The sequence below is a fragment of the Lasioglossum baleicum genome, chromosome 15, assembly GCF_051020765.1.
Source record: "Lasioglossum baleicum chromosome 15, iyLasBale1, whole genome shotgun sequence".
Taxonomy (NCBI): Eukaryota; Metazoa; Arthropoda; class Insecta; order Hymenoptera; family Halictidae; genus Lasioglossum; species Lasioglossum baleicum.
Window position 1 is genome coordinate 9,059,170 of NC_134943.1, and position 21,652 is coordinate 9,080,821.

Below are 21,652 nucleotides of genomic sequence, written 5' to 3' on the forward strand. Positions count from 1 at the left end.
GATAACGTTGTACGGGCCTAGCGACGAATGTCCCTTCAAATTTCGTTTATCTAAAAGCACGCACACGATTATGTAGTAGGCTCTTGTCTATACGTATAACTCCACACAATGAAATTTTGCAAAAACTTTATTTAAAATTATCAGCTTGTATCTCGATAACTATTTGTTTGCGACACGTGGATTCTTTCAAACTGTTTCTTGTCTGGATGAGTCGAAGATGTTGATGTAAAAAACAATTTTCTTTGTTGTAAACAATTTTGCAGCAAGTTTCTCTTACAAATGTCCACCGATCCAGAGGTGTAGATTCTTTTCATACACCCTGTACTTGTAACTGACAGAGGCAGTCGGCTCGAAGGGTGCGCCGAACAAAAAGGACCTTCCGAAGGGGTTGCGAGCCGAAAAAGGTTCGGCACCCTATTTGATTACCTCTGACTTGGAAGACAAGCAGGATTTGACGCAGGTCTGATTCATTGATTCGACGATCTCGGGATAAACTCTCAGGTCTCTTAATCATCACCAGACGACACACTTATATTTGCCACGAACAAATTTATAGTGCATATAGCGAAGAGTTTTGAACATATTTGAAGAAACTATTAGCACATCGCTACCCAAAGGAAAATATTAATAGCCACCTGCTCAATTAAGGGTTGATTACTGTTCCTAGTATCAGTTCAGCTACGAAGACAGCGATAGAAACCTCGCCAACTATACCAGTGAGATAGGAACGAGCGGTTTCATGGTCATCGACATTGCTTACGCATCGCTCTTATCGCAAACGCCGATAATTATAGTGTGAACAGAGCACTATCCATTACGATTTGAAATAACGACGTGAAATCAGTTCGCCTTATTAGGAAGCTAGCGAAAGGTTCGCGCTAAACTGTTCCAATGAACTCGACTAGAAGCTCGCGACTCGGGAGAAGATTTGGGACAAGGATTTCGTGAATGCACTTTAGGGACAGCAGGTTGCAGCTCGCGGAGCCTTTCTCTCTCTCCTCGGAAGGTGTTCTCAACGCTCTCGGGCCCAGTTTTGCGAACGCCGGTTTGCTCTGTTTCTTGCATCGGCACGGTGCCGCCCGGGTATTTACGACTTTCGAGCGTGTTCAACGATTCGTGATTACGCGGACGGATTTGCATTACGCTCGTTTAGCGGCAGTCAGCGGTCTCGGGCGTCCGCGAGCATAGCGACCATTGTTCCGTAGCTTCGAGGAGCGCTCGGACGATGCTCGTGGATCCCGGCTGCCAAGTGGGTCAGTTTCGATCCACTTTGCGGTAAACGCGCAACATCGTTCCTTTTTTCCTGACGGTCTCGCTTCGAGCCGGTGTGTGCGCGCGGTCCTTCGACGCTGCTTCTATCTCTCTCTCTCTCTCTCTATGTATGTGTGTGCGAACGTGTATCGTTGTGCGAGGAACAAAGGGTTTCGGTTTCTGGCTGCAGTCGCCAGAGCCCGGGCTCCGTGGGTAATAATCATTAAAGTCCTTGAGCGGCGCGCGCGCGGACTGGGAAAGGTTCGCAAGAGCGTGAGCGTGAGCGTGAGCCGGAGCGAGAGAAAAAGTAAGAGAGATAGATTGAGCGGCCGTTCTATCCAATTGAAAAGCTTTTGCGCAATTGGAATTCTTTCGTCAGCGTCTCAAGTACAGCGGGAAGTGCAAGAATTCGCGACTCGGCTAGGGGTGGGGAAACAATAGAGAATAATTCGACGCGGAGCGGAGCAGAGGCAGCCTGGCCTCGACTCGGCGCCGAGGCGGGCCAGCCCGGCGGAACACGGAGAGGGAAAGAAATTTTTGAAAATATTCGTGGAAGCGGAGTTTTCAAGTTGTCACAATGGCGCAACCTGTTGCTCTACCCGGCCGGGCTTAGAAACTAAAGGTTTGCGCTTAAACGTAACGGACACACAACTTCGTTTGCCCGTTTCCCCCCTTCCCCCGCGCGCTGCCCGCCCACTTTTCATACCGCATCCAGAGCCGGACTTTTTTGCAAAGGTACAAACGATCCACGCGGTCATGCGCGAGAAGCCTCTTTTTCCTCGAGACTATTTTACGCGGAAAAAAATTGTGCCGGTTCGCCGGTAGCCGCCGATCCGGACGAATCGGTCGCGTGTTTATTCGGCGCGCGAATCCGCTTTTCCGCCCTTTCGATTTGTTTCTCTTTCTCTCTCTCTCATTCACTCTGTCTCTGTCTCTCTCTCTCTCTCTCTCTCTCTCTCTCTCTCTCTCTCTCTCTCGCTTTTTTAGGTTTTTTTCACCCCTTTCAGCCGTTTCGTTTCGTTTCGTTTCATCGGGAACAGAAATTATAAACCAGTTTTCGAAATTACGATCGTATCGGGTTATACTTGCACGTTTTACAGGATATCGCGATTTCCATTGTTGGAATTAAATGCCGGCAGTATCGCGGTTTTCTGGCGAATTTATGTGACGAAGCGTAACAGAATTAACTGTGGCGCGCGGCAAATTGGTTGTGTTAATTTTTCACGTGCATTTTCACGACCGCGTATTGTTCCATGGAATTTCGTGGGATGCAAATATTCGAACGGGGGCACTTCAGGCGCACATTTTATTTTCACGAGACATTAAAATGAAAAAGGTCCATTGCGATTCGTTCGTATTTAATTATCGTTCTTTCAAACGGGTCGCAACACGCCGGTGTTTATTTTACATAAAAACGCTGACTTCGGGATTTTCCGCGACCCGTAAAACTCTGTTGCATTTAATATCCGCGTGCTCGTACGCGGAATACCCGAACGTACACCTGAATATGCTGCTCTCTCTCTCTCTCCTCTCCTCTCCTCTCTACACTCCACACTATCTCTCTCCTCCTCTCTTCTCTCTCGTCGATAAGCCAGTCCTGTTTTCGCCAGGCGCAAAACTATCCTCGGGTAGAATCGATATCGATCGGCTTCCGAGTGAATCATTCGGGCTTCGCGTTAATTATTTTAACAGCGGTTTATCGTTGTTTGGCCCTGTAATTGGCCGTCGTTACGGTAAAACTAATTCCACCGACGTATTGCTATTACACGTTTCGCCTTTTAGCCGAACGATTTTCACTTTTTTTTGTTCCGTCGCGGAGGCGCGAAAACGGAGCTCGTTTTCCCAATCGAGGTACGCCGACCAATTTCCACATCGCGAAGAGAGCCATTCGCACTCGCACTCATGCTCGGGCTCTCGGGCCCGCGAAAATTCCGTTTCGCGATAGACCCGGACTGTGCCGGCCCGATGGAAACCTCTCGCCGTTACTTAAGGACTTTGACACGCTACGCCTGTCGTTCTAAATCGAGGTCAAACCGAATTTTCTAGTTTAACCTACTAAATAAGGCAAATTTCTGCTTTCTAAAACGAGATGCTAGACGTCGCGTCGCTTGTCGAGGCCTGCACGCTCGGAAAATTAGTGGCCGGTCGTCTCGGAGGATACCTGCGAGCGACCAAACGGGCGAAAAACCAACCGGAGACAGTGCAAACCGTGAACCGCGCATCTATTTGCACCAGAATGCGATCAAATATTGATCTTTGCCCAACTTCGGTCCGCGGCGCCCTGCTCGCGCAACGATCGCCGATCTAATCGTTTTTAACCGCTTCGACGCCACACGACTTCTCTTCGATCGCCGCTTCAGTGCTGTACTCCAATCTCTACAGTCCCTCCAGTCCCTACAGCTGATCCTTAAAATAATTTCGTCACTGTGTGTCTTCACTGTTACAATTGATACAAATTTTTCCAGACTGGAATTTCACACCGGTGATCGATCAAGAGAGAAGCACTATTCTTAACATATTCGCTCCTAATCTTTGAATGAAAGTTTCCGAAAAGGTAGTTTGATGTTGCGTAGCTCAGAGAATTGGGTACAACGTGTCTTTATGTGCGACGAATTCTTAGAATCGCCGATGTTGTGTTTATGTGAGTGGTTACAATGTCGCCGGCCGATGACGCGCACTCGAGGAACGATAAAGGTGTTGAAAGATGTGACAGGAGGACCACGATAACACTTATCCCAGAACCTCTGAAGAGAACCACATGTGGGTGACAAAATTCTTCGTCTCTCTTCGACATTGTGACTTCGGTTCTACAGCTTTGATTAACCCCTTGCCCTGCAATGTCGTGTCAGACCTCGTGATGAAAACTCAGAACTGAGTCTAATAAATATTATGTATGTTATATTAATTTCCTTTAAACCGGGATATATTTTTTATTACGCACTTGACGCATACACTGCAACTAGTTTCCACTATCTAGCAATTTGGTTAGAACAATTTTTACTTAAATCTAAGTCTAAAGGCTTAAATCTAGGTACGTCTTCGCGGTTAATGGATGTACTCCCAATGGCGTGCTCCACATACGTTTTAAATACTTCTTAAACATGCTTTAAATGCCCTAAATTCACTTAGCTTAAGTTACAATAGTTCAAAAGGTTTCGTCCTTTTTAATCTACGAAATAAGTTAAACCGAGATGAAATTCTATTTTGGTTTTGTTAATGTATAGTTATAGCAGAACATGTAGACATACAATGAATGTAAATTTTCTCCTTTTATAGGAAATTACGAAAAGAAGTTCTAATCACTGAAACCGTGAACTAAATCGCAGGGCAAGGGGTTGAAACAATGAAATTGTTCGATGTAGGACATTTCCGAGATGATTGTTCGATTGTAGTGAAAGATCCCATCAACCCTGTGTACCAGCGGATCGAATCGATTTTCCGAGGGCAGATCGAGGGACCGAGGTCCTGGGGAATCGGAAACGAGTTCGTTTCGAAATATAAAGATGCTCTGGTGGCGCGCGCGATTCGTAACCGTTCCGTGTCGCCTAGTGTCAACACGCGACGAGAATTTCATATTGGTTATTATCATACGAATATAGCAGGCCTAGGATGACAACGGATTACACGAATAATTGTCACGTGCACAGCGAGCGCGATATGTAAATCCGCTATTATTTGATACAGTTGCGACAATCGTTTGCACAATCCCCGACGTGGCATCCCCCGATTCGAGCCGATCCGATCCGATTCGCGATCCTTTGTACACTTTTGACATGGCGGAGTGACCGACGCTATTCGGGCTCTACAATTGAAATCGATCGTCCACCGTGCCGCGTCTTTCGCCCCGACGCGCGACGCGGCGCGGCGCGTTTCGACGTCGCTCGTTGCGAAACGATCTCGTTTGCGAAATCGAGGCGTATTCGTTTACCTCGCGGGATCCCGACACAATGCGTCCGCCGTCGACGACAATCGAGACGCCGCGTTTCCGGACTTGCTTCTTCGCAGATTTTTCCTCTCCGCGATCGTGTTCCCTGCGCATATTCCCGACGAATTTGCGGAAGTATCTCGATTCGGATAACGGAGAAGAAAGAGGCGAGGTGAATTCGATAATTCTGGGCATCGGCGACACGCGCTCGCCGCGGCTTTTCGATCCGCGCACGTATGCCGCGCGTTTTTATTTGCGCGATTTTGATTCGTAAATTTGTTCACGTCACGGCGGGTCCCGACGTTTCGTGACATACGCTCGAAAATCGCCGGGTTTTGTTGGAAATACAGCCGCCATGAAATAGACCGAATAATCGCCACTGGAATTCGTCCCTCTCTTCTCGCGTAATCGCGCGGAAGCAAGGACGCGACGGTGACCAAGAAAACCGGAGCCGTTCGAGAAAAACGTTGCGATCGCGTGGTACAGAAAGACCTAATGACAAAATTCGAGCTAACGGTGTACAGGATCGATGGAGATTAACCGTGAATTTTTACGTTTCGGCGTACTCAAAGACTTTCGTCGTCGCGTCGGTTCAGGCTCGGCAGCGAAGCGGCGCCTGAACTTGACACGCGTCTGTTTGCTCTTACAGCACGCACGGCGAAGCCTTCCCACAGGCAGGTGTTAATTTTACTAAGTTATCGCGTCAATAAATGTCGGGAATAAACGTTTCGCGAAACGCTCCGACCGACATATAAATGCACACGTCCGCCATTTCCGGAGGAGCGGAGCGGAGTGGAGCGAGACGTCTCGTCTCGTCTCGTCGGGTCGAGTCGATTTATCGAGAACCCGAGCGACGAGCTTTATCGCCGCGAATTTCGAGGTTAAGAATGAATCGTCGCGCTCGCGCGCGAATTGAATCACGCAGACGATGACTTTGCCTATTCGGCGCGTGATTTTTCTCGAGGCGGAAAATCACGATTCCCGGTCGCGTCTAATTTTTCCAGGAAACAACGATTAACGATCCCCGGCTGGTCGGACGTGTACAGTCGACCAGGCAATTCCGATCGGTGCGATCGGTGTCGCGAGAATTCGAAATTTCGTCCCGTCGAATCGTATTCCGTGGCAGTCTTCTCTCAGAAGCAAATCAAACTCAAACAATGCTTTGGTCGATAATTACTATGCAGGCTGCGACCAGAACTGCGAACGTATACTAGACAAGTGCTCGCGTAAAAATAAACGAAAAGAGTGTAGCGAGCAATTTTCTTCCTGTAGTTTTCGAGAAGATCGAATCTCCGGGCGACAATGTTTCTTGCGGATTTCTTACTCGTGCCACCGATAACAATGTAACGGCTCGATAGGTTTAGTACAACAAATATACATTGTACTTCTTTCTTGTAACGAGGAACCTCAGCTGATTCTCTGCATAACAAGAAGAATAAAAAAAAAAGAACTCCGGAAACTTTCCCAATTAATCGTTCGATTTCTCGACTCGCGCGAAAGAAAAAAAGAATCGCCGGCGAAGAAAGAGTTTGCGGTTCAGCTGAAGTAGTTCGAGCATGACTGCACCCACGCCTTTCGCGTTTCGGTTGCCCTTGGATGTTGAAAATGCACCGGGTACCGGTTGCAGCGAGTTCCCGAGCGACAGGTTCCCTGCGAGAGACACGTGACACAGCTGGCGCTCTCGCAATCGGGTGTCCCGCTTGCTTCGTCGCATAGATCGCGATATCCAGGGCACCGAAACGGTCTTTGGGAAGAGGGATATCTCCGCGGATATTCGAGGAGAAGAAGAAGAAGAAGAAGAACTCGGTTACGTGGAATAACGGATGAGCCGGCTCGTCTGGCGCGGCAAGTGCTATTTCACTGGGAGCGAATCCTCCGGTGCTGCGGTCGTCGCGCAAAGTGGCATCGCCGGTGGTCGTTTCGCGGAAACGAGACGTTTCTCGTTTTCGCGAGACGTAGCACGATATTTCGGCGCTCCCCGGGGACGTCCGGGAACGTCCGGGAACGTCCGTGAACGTCGGACGACCGGCACAGCGCGGCGGTCGGCGGTCGACTCCGACGTCCGAAACCAAAGAACCCCGGAGGGAGAAACCTCGCGTAACGGACGCGACCTAAGACCGGCTCGAACCTAACGAGGTCACTCGTTATACGAGAGAGGGAACACGACTCGGACTCGAGACACAGACGGGAAAAGACCCGGGAGAGAAGAGACACGACGAAGAAGCCGATAAGAAGACACCGGCGACGCGGTGGTTTCCGTTTCTCCGCGTGCCGAATCGGCTCCGAGAGAAAATCAAAAAACGACACCGGTGCTCCGACGAAACCGTACGCCGCCGGTTTTCGGATTCAGCGTGGGAAGTCGCGGAGCTACGATGCCCATGCGATCGAACGCCGAAGAGGAAAAGCCGACTAGAATGAGACGCAGAAAGAGAAAAGGAGAGAAAAGAAACGCGATGTGTCCGAGCTGGGAACGCGCAGTCTTTTCGGCCATTTTGGTGTCTAGAAGAAGCACTCTAGTCCGTCTTGTGGCCTGTCGATCTCTCCCTCCCTTCGGCCTGTTCCCCCCGCGCCCGACCGCGTTCTCCTCTCATCTGTGTCTCTCGCTCTGTCTCTTTTTCTCGCTCTCTCACGCACCTAGAGTCGCATACGATGACACGTGTACACGCTCGTCGGATGCACACACGCGCGCACTCGCGAGGGCACTCCTCTTTCCGTCTCGGTCTTTCTCTCTCCGCTCTCTTTCTCACTCTTTCCCTCCGATTCTTTTCCTCCTTCCCTGCGCCCCTACCCTTTCTTTCTTTCTCGCTCGCGCTTCTCTCCCTCTCTCCCTTTTTCTCCGTTTTTCCCCTCTTTGTCGCTCGCTCATTCTCCTCTCCCCCCTTCTCGAGGCCCCTTCCTTTCTTCCCTTTCGGTGTGTATCGCGCGCGCGGGCAAGCGAGCGAGCGAGAGGAAACTCTCACACGTACGCGTGCACAGTGTCGCGCGCTCTCGCACACCGACGACCACGACGACGACGACGACGACGGTCGTCCGTCGTGCTCTATAGGGGGTTTTCGGGTGTTCTCCGCGACATTCTCACTCTCTTTTTTTCTCTCTTTCTCTCTCGTAACACACGCTCTCTTTCTCTCCAACTCTCTACAAAGGGAACAAGAATCGAGAAAAGAAGAAATGTGTAGGATATCGCCGGTAAGCGTACTCACTCTCGCGACAGGAAGAAATGTAATCGCGGGCTGCGCTTCCTCCTGGTGGTTCTCGCGGCGATCAACCGGGATGATGCGCTCTTTCCTCAGAGCCGATCGAGACGGCTCGTGACTCTCGCGCCGAGCCGGTTGCCGCGCTCCACGGGCACAGTCTTCCTCGACATCATGTTCCCGGTGGACGACGACGACGGATACACGTTGTTGTCCTTTGGCCTCGTGGCGAGGGAGAGTCTCTCTCGGTGTCCCGCGTCGGTGTCTGCTCCGCTCCGGGCTTACTTCGCTTTTCCTTTCCTTTCACGCACCGTGTATACAGAACCAGGGACAAAGAACGAGAACGAAACACAGGCGGCGACCGCGAACCGACAAGGTCTCCGACGAGGAACGCGGCTCACTGGTTCGCTCGCTCGCTCGTAGACCACGACACGCGTACGAAAAAGGAGATCGAGTCGAGCCGCGAACTAACGAAATGGAATCGACGGTTGCACCGAACTCTCCGGTCGTGCCAGCTCCCCTCTCCACCGTCTTCCTTCCACGCAAGGAGCCTGTTGCTCTCCTCCGTTCGATCCTTCCGATCCTCGAGGGCGCCGCTCCACTGTCTCTATCGTTCTCTCTCTCTCGTTCTCTCCCTCACACACACACACACACAATCTCGGTCTCTCTCTCTGTCTATCTCGCTCGCACCAATCGCGCGTCTATCCTCGGTTTTCCGCTCGCTATAGTCGTCGGATTGGATTCGCCGTCGCGCCGGTACCCAATCACGGGAAAAAGAAACTTGGTCGCGCTCGTTTCCACCGACGGACCCGACGAGAGTTCCTCGTATTGAGACGACGACAGGCCACGAGGTCGGAGTCGACGACGATCGGTGGTGTCACTCGTCGTCGATCGGTACCCTCCTCCTCCTCCTCCTCCTCCTCTCGATCGTTGGTACTGTATTATTGGTCCCGGCGGCCGGAGGATCGAGCTCGATCGGTTAGAGATCCGTCCGGCGTGCCGCGAGATCGGGAACGGAGCACGACGAGTTTACGCGGTGAGGGCGTGAGTCGCGGATCGCGGATCGCAGCGCGCGTGCACAACACAACATCGGCAACGGGGCGACGGGGACGACGACGACAGGCGACGGACGGCGATCGCCGGTCCAAAACAACGATCCTCTTTCCCCGTGTCTCGGGGTATTTTCCGCTTTTTTTTTTCTTCGTTCCCCCGTGTCCGAGAGCCGCACTCTCTCGAGAGTTCCTTTTGTCGATCGTTCGCACTCTCTTCTCTCTTCACCGTTCTACGTATATCCCTTTCCCTTTGGCTGGTTCGTTGGTCGACGCGACGATACGCGCCGCGTAACGCACTGGTTTTCCGCCAGTTACTGCGGAACAAAAACACCGAGACGTTCCCTTTAAGGGTTTCGTGTTCGTTTGTTTCGCGGGGGTTGGTTGCTCCTTCCGTTGTTGTTTCGCTTCCGTCTTTCACTCCCCCGTTGTTCTCTCGCTTGTTCCACGGGCGCACAGGCGAGAGGGAGATGAGGCGACACACGCACACGCACCACTTGCCCAGGCCTCGACGTTTGATCCGGCTCCGGATATGCGACGTTCGTCGAGTTGCATTGGGTCGCGCTGCGCTCCCGTAACTGCATCCGCGTCGGACGGTGCGGCTTGCGCGCTAGGAGCGCCGCCATCCAACCACCCCACCATCATCGTCCCACCACCACCACCACCACCACCACCACCACCAGCATTCTCCTCACCACCGACTCGCGCCACTACTACAACTACTAGGTCCTACTACTACTTCTACTACTACTACTGCCACTACACTAACACCGTCGTCCACGCCGGCAACACATCCTAGCGACTTCGCATCGTCCACACTACCAACACACGCGACCTTCCTCTACTCGCAAACCTCGTCCACGTCGTTCGTCGTTGTCGTCGTAGTCCTCCTCCTCCTCTTTCTTCTCCTCGTCGTCGTCATCTTCGTCGCCCGCCGCTGTCGTCGTCGTATCGACGCCGCGTGCTCCGACCACGACCACGACCACGACCACTGCGATTACCTCCGTCACTGCCACCGCTCGTTCCCGACGACGACGCACCGTGCACGCACGGCCACGAGTTAGTTACGAGCACACGAGAACCTGCCGCCGCTCTTCCCCGAGAGCAGGCCTCGCCGGAATCGCTAACTCCCTGCTTCGCGATCCACTCGATCGTTGTCAACCTTCTCGATCGACTCTCGAACGATTCATACTGAAATCCACCTCCGAAATTTCCACCGGCTGTTCTCTAATCAGAGACGTTCCTAAATTAATTTCCTAATGTTCAACTACGGTACAAGTAGATCAATTCCACGTGGACAAAATGGGAAAGGTCTTGTTCAACGAAAAGATTGCAGAACAGATAAATCGGTCAAATCAAAGAGCAGAGTTAGCTGATGACCAAGTAACATAAACGCAATGGAACGCCACGATGTAGACAGACACTGTTTAGGTAAACCGTACGATTGCAGCGTCGCCTTTGTTTTGTCACCGATCGGTGATTTAGAGACAACGTGTTGCGTTGCTCGGAGACATCAACTTCTATCTTTAGAGCTCGCGCTTGCTCATTTGCAGCGGACGGGGGTATACGCGGGTTCGGCTCCCCGGAACCTGTTCCAGTCTTCGCATTGCTTTGTCTTACGCTCATAGATCGCCTTAATGCATTCTTACATGCGAGTTTTATCGATTTTCCTTGCCCCGCTGCTCCACGGTCCGGCTTTTCTTCGCGGAACACGATCCTTCTAGAATCCAATTTAAGAACGCCTCCTCGGCGAGGCGCGCTCGGCGGTTCCAGGAAACCGGCCCGACTTGCCACGATCGAACGCGCGCTGCGCCGTTTTTCCCGAAACCCACCGCGATCCTCGTAACAGTCTAATCATGTCCTACGATCGGTGTTTTTCCGTGGCTGAAAACGACTTAGGAGCGTGTGTCGCCACGTTTCTCGCGAGGATAGAACGCGAGGAGAGGAGACGAGCGTTTGGTGACCCGCGGCTGTGATCTCCCCTCTCCTCTCCTCTCCTTTCCGTCGCATCGGCGAGCCCGCACCGTGGCCATGACACTTTTAATAGGAGACAATTTGATGCAGTTGTCGCTGCGATTTGAAATTTAAAAGCTAATCGCTGTGTGGCGCAGCGCCTAACCGCTTTTAGACGCCAGTTTTTTCCAGAGATCGACCGAGCAACAGATGTTCCGACCGTGAAGAATACCGATTCGCGAACCTCTCCCTGCTCGGGAATCGCGTCGATCGAGGGCACAGCCCCGCTTCACGCTGCTGTGTTTTCAATTTATATTCGCCGGGAACGCGCATTAATTTATTAACTGAAAATACGCGCACCGTTTCCCGCGGTTCACTCACGGTATCGTAAAATCTTGTTAAATTGACCGTGAAGTTCCCATTAATGGCCGTACACACGATAAACGCGATTATAACTTTTATCTGGTCGCGTTTAATCCCCTTATTTCTTTCTTAGCTCGCGTAATTGTTCTGGCTCGCGTACACCGACACCGACTCGCTTCTATCTTCCTCTCTCTCTCTCTCCGTCGTGTTCTCCCGTCCGTTTCGCTGTTGCGCGCGCGCGAACGCGATAGATAACACGCTGCCGCGGTACTCGAGAGTTTCGAAAAATCGGCCGTTCGCCAGCCAACGAAAATTCACCGTCGATAAAAATATCCGACTATCGGCCACTTTCGTAGAAACGAGCGTCGAAACCGGTGCTCTATCTGTCTATTTATTGGTCTATCTTATCGGCGACAAGCCTATCATTTTTCGCGCGGTCCTTCAAACTTTGCGCAACAACTGCCACCAGCGTAGGAGGAGGGGCAGAGGAGGCGATCGACGACGGACCTTGAGGCCTACGGATGCTTTAGAAATTCGTTAGATAATCCCGAGACGCGCGGCCGCTCTCAAGATGGCAGTCGAAAGTGCAGATTAGATAGGACTCGTCGTGACGACAGCTCCGACACTCCTGACGACCACTGCGACCGTTACGCAAGCCCCTTCAAAATTGCGAGTTAAAGGCAACAGATTTCCTACAACCCCACGATGAAATTTCATTCGAACCGAAACTAGAAAGTTGAAATTGATCGAAGCGAAACCTTCTGTAATAATATCGAGCGTGGCGATGAACACTTCGACTGGAACCCGCTAAATCTGTGTTGTTAATTCCCTTTAAACTGATTGTGGAATGAAATTCTATTGCATTGTAGTCAATATGTAGCCATCGGAGACTAGGTTGATGTATGAATGTTCGAAAAAGTTCTCATCATTGTAATGGTGAAATAAATCGTAGTGATAGGGGTTAATGAAATTCATTTCGCACGAATTATGCACGATCAAAATCAATTTCATAGGTGACCAACGTGAACGTGTTGGACAAGGTTGTCGAATCACGTGCACTGCCACAGTAACTCGAACATTTCGAGCTCGAAAAATGTGCAAATCAGATGCAAAGATCCGTTTTCGGGTCGAATCGAAATCAGGATTAATTTCGTTCGGGTCTCTTGAATACGGTGGTCTAGTAGAAAGATTATTTTCCATCGCCGCGAGTCTCTCGAGTGGTTGTAAAGCCCGATTAACTTGTAATGCGCGAGCGGACGGCACTTTGATCGCAACAAATGTAATCGGGAGAGCGCGTAATTACTTTCGGGTGAAATAGGCCCGAACGTTGCGCGAGGGTTAATGCCGTGAGACCTATTCCCTGTATACTTGACATTAAATTTTCCGGCGGCCTTCTAAGCAGCCCGTTACGTGGCCAGCCAGGCTGCACCGCAGCCTTTCTCTCGGCGAGTCGGCGCTCGGTGCACCGAAAAATTCGCGAGCATCGAGAGCCTCTCTCTCTCTTCCCCACACACACTTTTCCTTCTCTCTCTTTCGCTGTTTCTAGTGCCGCCGAATGTCGGGGCCGCGCGTTTCGAGCTTGATATTTTCGCCGGCGAGAGAGATACTTGTTGCTTTCGACCGCGAGCGGGCCAACTTTGTGGCGTTGGCGGGCCGGAGGTGCGGGGGTGAAGGTGGCGGCACACGAATCGGGATTCAAAGAGCGCCGGCGGAGGAGAGCATAACTCAAAGTTCTCGGCGCGCGAGCTATAACGCGCTCTCGGTATTTTACGCGAGAGTTCCTCCTCGTAACCGCAGTCCGGACTCCGATCCGACCGTGGTGGTCGGATACGACGGCCCCGTGTTCGTGTCTCTCTCTTTCTTTCTTTCTGTGCGTGGCCCGTGTACGCGCGCGTGTGTACTTCGCGTCAGTGTGAACGCGCGTCGATGCCACGTGACGTCTAAATTCAGTCGGCCATTTTGGAGCATGATTCATTTGTTTAGAATGGGTCGGATAGGAGTAGGGGGCGGAGCCACACACACACCAAATCTTCGCCGCGTTTTAGATACGAGCCGGACGACGACGCCTCGGCCGTGTGTCGAGTCTGAACTTTCGTCGCCTGGATCGCGCACCAGCCCGGCCAATCGACGTCACCGTCTCGATCGCTTCGATCTTCGGTCCCAAGGCGCGCGCGCCATTCATACCCCCCCGTCTTTTCCAGAACGCTGGCCCGCCGAGAACCGTGTCTCCTAGTCTGATTCCTTCAATCAATTAGTCCTCGTACTCGACATCCAAGTCAAGTATAAAGTCCGACTGGATAATTCCACCAAAATTAAACGGAGCTCGGGAATGTGGTCCCAAACATTAACCCTCATCCGTCCCTCATTTCACGAACTGAATAAAAAATCGATAAAATAACAATATAAACAGTTATTTTTCAATGATTTCTAATAACAATTGATGAGTTAACATTTACGTCTTAGGTTTCTCGGTTATGCGCCTCGCATTAAAGAAATAAAAGACACGAAGTTTCGGACAAAACCTACAAATAACAGAACAGTATAACATATTTTGGGAAAACAGTGTCAAATCGACAGGAGAGACGGATGAGGGTTAACACGTTGAACTTTGTTATGATACGACTTAAAAACGATTGTCGTAAAATTAATACCACTGAGTGCACAAGATTATTGTGCAAGGTGAGAGTTTTATTACGAGGCAATTGCTATTGATAACAATGATTGTTTACCCCGACGCGAGGAATTCGTTCTGAACTGGGTAGGAAGGGTTGGATCAAAATCCCCTTCTAGAAATAGTTGAAACTTACGTGAAATGTTTAAAATTGAATTGAACGCAGGACTCTGCCTTCCACACTTTTTCATGTAATCTCCCAACAGTATCCCAGGCTCCCTACAGTAAACATCCCGACCCTGAAACGCAAACGGCAGCGGTTGTTCTACCGGACTTCTCCGAAATTCGCTACTGGACGACCGTCGCTGGAACATCGGAGACCGGAGGCCGCAAAGACCCCACGTCCCCCTTCGTCCAGCGTTGGTAATCTCGATCCTTGGGACCCGGCACGAAACCTTCACCGAATCGACGAATTTCGCGCCCTCGAACGGCGTGCAACGTGTGTCGCGTCGACGCTCGAGACGGCAGCCGCGTTGTCTCGCTCGAGCCGGGATCAACGAGCGCGACAAGGTTACGAGGTGTAAGCGTTTATTCCCTCGAAAAGGAGCATGAATAATTTATCGGCCGCGAATAAAATGAAAGGAGAGGACGGTGAACGCGCGCGCGGGACAACCGCGATCTTATCGGGCCCGAGCGTTATCGCGGCCGACGAAATCTTTGCTCCGAATCGTTGCTTTGTCGAGCTGCATGGGATAATTGCGGCCGCCGCTTGCCGGTACACGGTGGCCGTGAACCGTCGATGTGCTTTTCGCCCGCGGCATCGCCAGATGGTACTTTAATTAATACCGTTTCGATAAGCCTAATCACGAGAATCGAATATTTTGTTCGTTGCTCCGTGTCTCTCGACACTTCAACTGCCAGACTTCCCAGAAATCGAAGATACGATAATGTATCCAGCTTTGTAAATAAATTCTGACGTTATTTGGTTACATCTACAAAATGCAAGAATTTGTTCGGTTTGTCAAGTGTTGAACTTCCTGCGACGATGGTGTCACGAATGACATTCCGGGAATACATAGTCATCGCTTTCAAAATGTGATGGTGACTCATATTCGACAATTCCGTTCGGTATCGACGATTTTCTGGACACGGTGTATGCGAGAGGACCAGGCGTTAAAAAACAAAGGCGCGTCGAAATGCGGGCGTCCGACGAGGGCCGAACTGAAAGAGAGAGTGTAAGAAGCGGCCCGAGGTCCGGCGAAGCGTATTCAATCTTCCGTCTCGCTCGCTTCCTCGGTGTGCGGTGCATTGCCGAAAGTGCAGCCGGTGTTCGGCTCGGCGGCGGCGGATGCGGAGAGCTCGGCAGTGCGGTCGGATGGGCCCAAGGTCAGTGGCAGTGGGTCAGTCGGACCAATCGCGCGGCTGCATCGGTGAAGGCCGCGCCGAATTCGAAGTGGCCGCGAGAGGGGATCGTCTCGACGAAGCGTATCTTTCGAGGACGGCCTACCGAGTCGGCGACGGCGATGGAGTCGTTTCTTTCTCACTTCTTCTCTCCTCTGCCTTCTCTCCTTCGTTTCGTCTCGTCGTTTCTCGTCCCGTGTTGTCGCGTCGGATCGCGTCGCGGCGCAACGCGTTCGAGATCGAAGCGTGACACGCGGTGTCGCTGGTTCATTCCGGTGTCGAGCGAGCGGTGCAGGAAAGAGAACGGATAGCAGGCCGGTATCCGAGCCGGCCTTGACCGTATCTCTGCTTATCGCCGCCGCGTTCGCGCTTTACGCTCGTCGTCACGCGTTCCCGGTGTCGGAGAGCTGCCCGTCGACGGAGACGCTCTCCACTTTCCATTTCTATGGGCCTGGCCTGGACTATTGTCCGAGAGAAGGAAAAGCACTCCGACGAATGCGGGGACCGTTTGATAAACAAGACCTCTAGCTATTTTTGCCTGTGGCGCGCGCGATTGGTCGCCCGATAACTAGACGGTCTAAGGAAATGCCACGCCTCCTAGGCTCCAAAAATTTAGGCACCGCACTCATCTGTCCTTCTCCCTCTCTGTGAATTGCTTCGAGTAGGCGTGGTTTCATCGCGCTCGGTTCCTATGGGGTAGCGCTTCACTCAGCCATCTGTGCCTATGTAATTCTAGTTCATTCTACTAGTCATCTATTTTCCTACCTGTTCGAAGCTCTCGGCGGGCCAGGAGCGGTGCTCCGCGGGGCAATCCGCGGCATTACGGCCGATTCCCGACGAATGGACAAGCGTGTAACGCGTGCATTGCATCCTCTGCGTTATTAATTAAATTAGAAGGGACGCGAGAACGAATCGCGAGCCGCGTCTCAACGCCGGAACGGACTCTCCACCGACTTCCTCCCCCGAGCACAAATTTCCACGTCGGCAATTATTCGAATTAATTTCGCGATAATTATACCGATTATGCAAATTATGTAATTTGTTTCATTAGCCCCGGCGATACGCATTATCGGGACGAGTACTCGCGAGGCAAGCTCGTCACGGTCCGCTGGCGTTTCGAGAATAGCGCTGCGCGTACGATGCGATTTTTCGATCGTCTCGCGAGTCGACTCGATCCTTCTCGTCTCGGTGTGAGCCACCACTCCGCTTGTACGTGTAAATGGCGTCACGGTTCGCCGTAGACGCGGGAATACATTCATCGGCGTTATCTGGGACGACGAAAGGGTCTTCGTACGTCGAGGCTATCGTAAGTGCAAGGTACGCTGACACAGAATAACGCGTGCATAAACGCCGGTAACGAACCGTTGTTTACTCCTAAGTATCCTAGCCAGCGTAATTGATGTTACGTAAGTACTTGCACGCCGCGGCACTCGCACAGCCAGCCGGCGATCACGAACGAATCACCGGAGCTTTCTCCGGCCGGGAACTCGACGCGCGTGGAATCGCGCGAGCTTCGGGTCCGACAGGGCCAACCCTCCCGAATCCGCTCCGAATGCATTTACATGCTTCCGAAGCAGCTGCATCCGCCTGTTGCACTCCGATCTTATTTATAACCAAACAACATCTTCGACGATTGTTGCAGCAACTCAATCGGTGGGGAGACCAGGCCGAAAGTAATATTGTGTTGGCAATCGACAGTTGGCGCGCCGGGCCGACTGTGCCAACTCGTGTCTAGGTCGCGCTCTGATTGGCCCGTGTTTTTCGTTAATAACTCCTAAACAAAGCCGCGGATAACATTTTTGCAAAGGAAAATGTCGCTTAAAATGATCTCAGGAACCACCCGCTTTCGGGATTTCCACTAATTTTGGGACACCCTGTATATGATATTATTCGTATGGCTGTAACTGGAAATGGTAGATTTACGTTTCCTGCACACACTGTATGACATATTTTATGAACTGATACTTTTTAAGAAAAATTAGTAGAACGTCGTAAGTTTTACAAAATTTGCACGCATTTGCACGCGTTGCGAAGTATTTAATTTGAAAGCCTACTTCATCTCCATAAACGGCAAAGAGAAAATCCCGCAATCCCATATTATCATTTTATTTTAATATTTTAGTAAACGTATCTACGATCACCCGCTTAGAGTTGCTCGAAGAATGGTGCAAATTGAAGAATTTGAAACGAAAGGATTGCGTTAGTGGATTACTAGAGGCTATTTTTACCGGAAGGAATGTGAGCGGACACAATATTGAAGGAATTTTGGAGAAGTTTATCAAAAATATTGAGAAACGTTGGAAAATAGGCAATAAGTATAAACATAGATTTCTGAAGAATATTTCGAAGAATGATACAAGAATTCCCATGTCCTCCTAACGGGAGACATTCGAGTTGCCAGGTAGATTTATGATGTCCAAGGTTTATCAGATTCTACGATACAGTCGTAGCAATTGTTGTCCCAAGAACGTCTTCTCACGGTTGACACTCGGGTGCCAGCAGTGAGTGCTCTGTTCTTTCGAAATGCATAGCGCGGCTACGATGTTTGCGATGGGTGACTTCATGATTTTAGGGGCAGTAGCCGCCAGCGGGGAATGTTGGTTTACTCGATTCGTCGAGTTTTCAGCGGGCGTCGGATCAATGAAATTAAGGACGCCGTTCCGTGAATCGGTAACCTCGAATCCGGAGATTGCGATCGCGGTAGCTGGCAGAGCGCCAGCGATTCCATGCACCGGTGACTCTTGAAAGTTGGTGGCGGGTGCTGGCGCGCGACCCGACTCCCGCTCCTCTGGGTATTCGCTCGATTTCCCGCTCGGGAACCCTCTGCCGGATTCTTTTTCCGATCGTGACCGTTTCGGCGGCGATTCCGCGCCCTTGAAAACTCGGGATGGCCAGATCGTGGCGCGAATACGTATCCTCGTCTCGTCTACAGCCGTCTCTCTTCTCTGCTCTCTTTTTCTCTCTCTCTCTCTTTCTCTCTATCTCTCGTTCCCTCGTTCTCTCCGGTCGTCTGACCATATTTTGGCGATACCTACTTGTTGCGCGAGGAACGAGCGACGCGTACATATGTACCTGGCGTGTGTGCGGTGCCGCATCTACATACCGCGGCGGCACATGGACTCGACATCGGCGTGGTTTGCTCTTGGCACAGGTACAAATAAAGTCAACGACCCCGGGAACTCGAAATAATTTCACTGTGTTTTCCTCGAAAGACCTCTGCCGCTCTCCGCTTCGTGCCGCGCCGCGTCGTCTACTCGCTCGGGTGCAACGATCCCGTTTGTTTTTCGCGTGTTACGTCGACGTTTAATCGAGCATCGAGAGAGAGAGCTAGCTCGTTGCTCCTGAAAAGACTCGGTGGACCGCGTTGTTTACGGCTAATTTCCCGAAAATCATCGAGGGCGTGGCCTCGGGTACGCTTAATTCGTTCGCGAAATTCGATGTAACCAGAAACCCGATTTTAGCTTTGACCGGAACGGCAGCGAGCCGTGCTCTCTCCGCTACCCTGCCGATTTTAGCAACGATTCCCCCTCCCTGTCCGTGCCGGCCCTTTGTTACAATCGCGCCTTTGTGCCGGCCAACCGGACAGTCGAATCGGTCGGAACGTTTTCGGATAATGCGATCTACATACTCGGATACAACTCGCAGAACGCCGATACGCGAACTAACACGGAAAGAGAGATATCGCGGAGCGGAAAGGCGTCGTCGCGAGGCCGAACATTTTCGCCGGGTTTTCCGGGCGTGCACCGTGGCAAACTGTTGCTGTGACATTGAACGATCGACGCGACGGTTCGCAGCCGGTACATAAGAGAGGAGTACATACGGTTCCAGCAGACGGCTGGTACATGCCGGCGTTCCTCGTATTTCGGGGATAGCGCTGCTCAGCCAACTACCCTCTCCCTCCACCCCTCCCATGGCCGACTTGGAAAATTTCGGGGGTAACCGACTGCGCTTTAAACGAGCTGCGTCAGCTGCCACCACCACCACCACCGCCACCACCACAGCCACCACCGCCGCCGCCGCCGTTCGCTGCAGCTGACCTATATATTTGGCTACGTTATGTATGCACCCACATATATATACTAATACCTACTGTGCATCCGCTACGTAGCCGACGGCGTCGATATAAACGCGGTTACTACTTGTTGCTCTAGTCCCAGAAACTGAGAGTGCCCGCTCCGTTTCGGAGGCTCTCTCTCCTCTCTATCGGACGGTGCCCAGCGACTCTCAACCCTCCAGCAAAATCACCAGATTACACTCTTCTACCCCTTCTTCTCTGATGAACCCCCTTGATCGTCGAACTCGCGTAACCAAAGGATACCAATTTTTCGAATAACTACAGCCCTCGTATATGGGTGAGGAAATTTTTTCCAATAATCTCACGAGAAGCACCGAGCACTAAACGCAGTTGGCATACATCGCCTTTTAATAATGACAAAATTGCATTTATTTAGATTTCGTGCCGGCTTTGTTTAAATATGTATGTAGGGTAATTTCGGGAGAGATGCACCAGTTTTTATTGTGGCAATGCTGGACGATTTTTAACTGTTTTTCGCGTGTCATTTACATTGTATTAATCTGTGCAAATAACCTCGTTTCGAAGGACACCTGTACCACATCATTTACGTGTAACAGAAGCATAAAAACTTTTAGCGCTCCGTACTCCTGACGAAATATTTTTGTGAGTGGTAACTACAAATGTTATTACGTTCTTATTGTATGATTTTAACTATCAGTATTGACTTAAATAGAGACTCCATTACGATGTTTCATCGTGTTATGACAAAATTTCTTGTACTGGTTCTTGTTTTTGTATAGGTGCGTCTCTCCCTCAATTTGAGGATAAACGCACCAGTAATTTAGGTACGTATTCTAGGCAGTCGTTTTCGTCAGGAGCATCCCTTTTTCAATTAAGGATGTTCTGGAGGTATATAAAAACGCAACAAAATTTTTGAAAATTTGACAAGATATAATTCTTGCTAAATTAATGCAATTACCAATCTTTGGGTTCGATTCACTGCACCGGTTAAGAATTATAGCAACTTAAAGTTTGCACATTTTAACACGTCTTCTTATGGAGAATTCATAAAATTCCACTTCAAACCCTATTTAAACCTTGAAAAAACACAACTAGAAACTCCAAAAAAAAAATACTATCAAAAACAAAAATATACTCATGAATGGCTTTCATTGCCAATATATTGATGGACTTCGAATTTCTAGTACTTTTGTCTCACATTGTACCTCCAGAAGATCCTTAATTACAAAGCGATAAATTAAAACTGAGACTTGTTGTTTGACACACTATTTGTTCACATCATACACATTAATATTATGGTAATTATTTGGAAAGAGGCACTGCTTTCAGATTTTGATGAAATTTAAATTTGTTATAGATTTTGAGATTCTGAACAACTTTTTCCTGTTCATATATGAGGGGATCACTTTTAGTTTCCGCGAGGTATTCGCAAAAAAACTATTGCTAGTACTGAATTAAATTTTCCGTATTCGTGCACGCTCCATGAAACATGTACAATGTATACTACTTTATGTAACATGTGTGGTAGAGGAAACAAAGAGGTAAAGTAGCGAGAAGAGACTGCAAATAAAGGAGTGCGTCTGTCCCCAATTAGGAATGCATCTCACCCCAGACCCTAGGGAGAGATGCACTTTTTCAACCTTTTTTAAACAGTACAGTAATGTCGCGTTTACTGTCCGCGATCGGGTACACGATCACTGTCCACTGCCTATCCACTCCACTGTCATGCTGTCCTTTTCTACGTTCGGTTTTCTTTGGAACTCTCGGCGCGGTCGGCGCGGTAGCCGCAGTCATAAAAAAATAATGTCGATATGCGATCACTGTCCGTGCAGAACACAGGCTGTTGGACAGTAAACGCGACTTTACTGTATA

General features: G+C 50.4%; 1 protein-coding gene across 1 annotated transcript in view; it reads left to right on the top strand.

Annotated features, from left to right (window-relative positions):
• The first annotated feature begins 15,539 nt into the window (after positions 1–15,539).
• Positions 15,540–21,652, top strand: part of LOC143216159 (uncharacterized) — an 89,157-nt gene continuing 83,044 nt past the window's right edge. The window contains exon 1 of the mRNA XM_076438995.1: positions 15,540–15,729. Within this exon, the coding sequence (XP_076295110.1) occupies positions 15,540–15,729 (190 nt within the window). The remainder of the gene's footprint in view (positions 15,730–21,652) is intronic.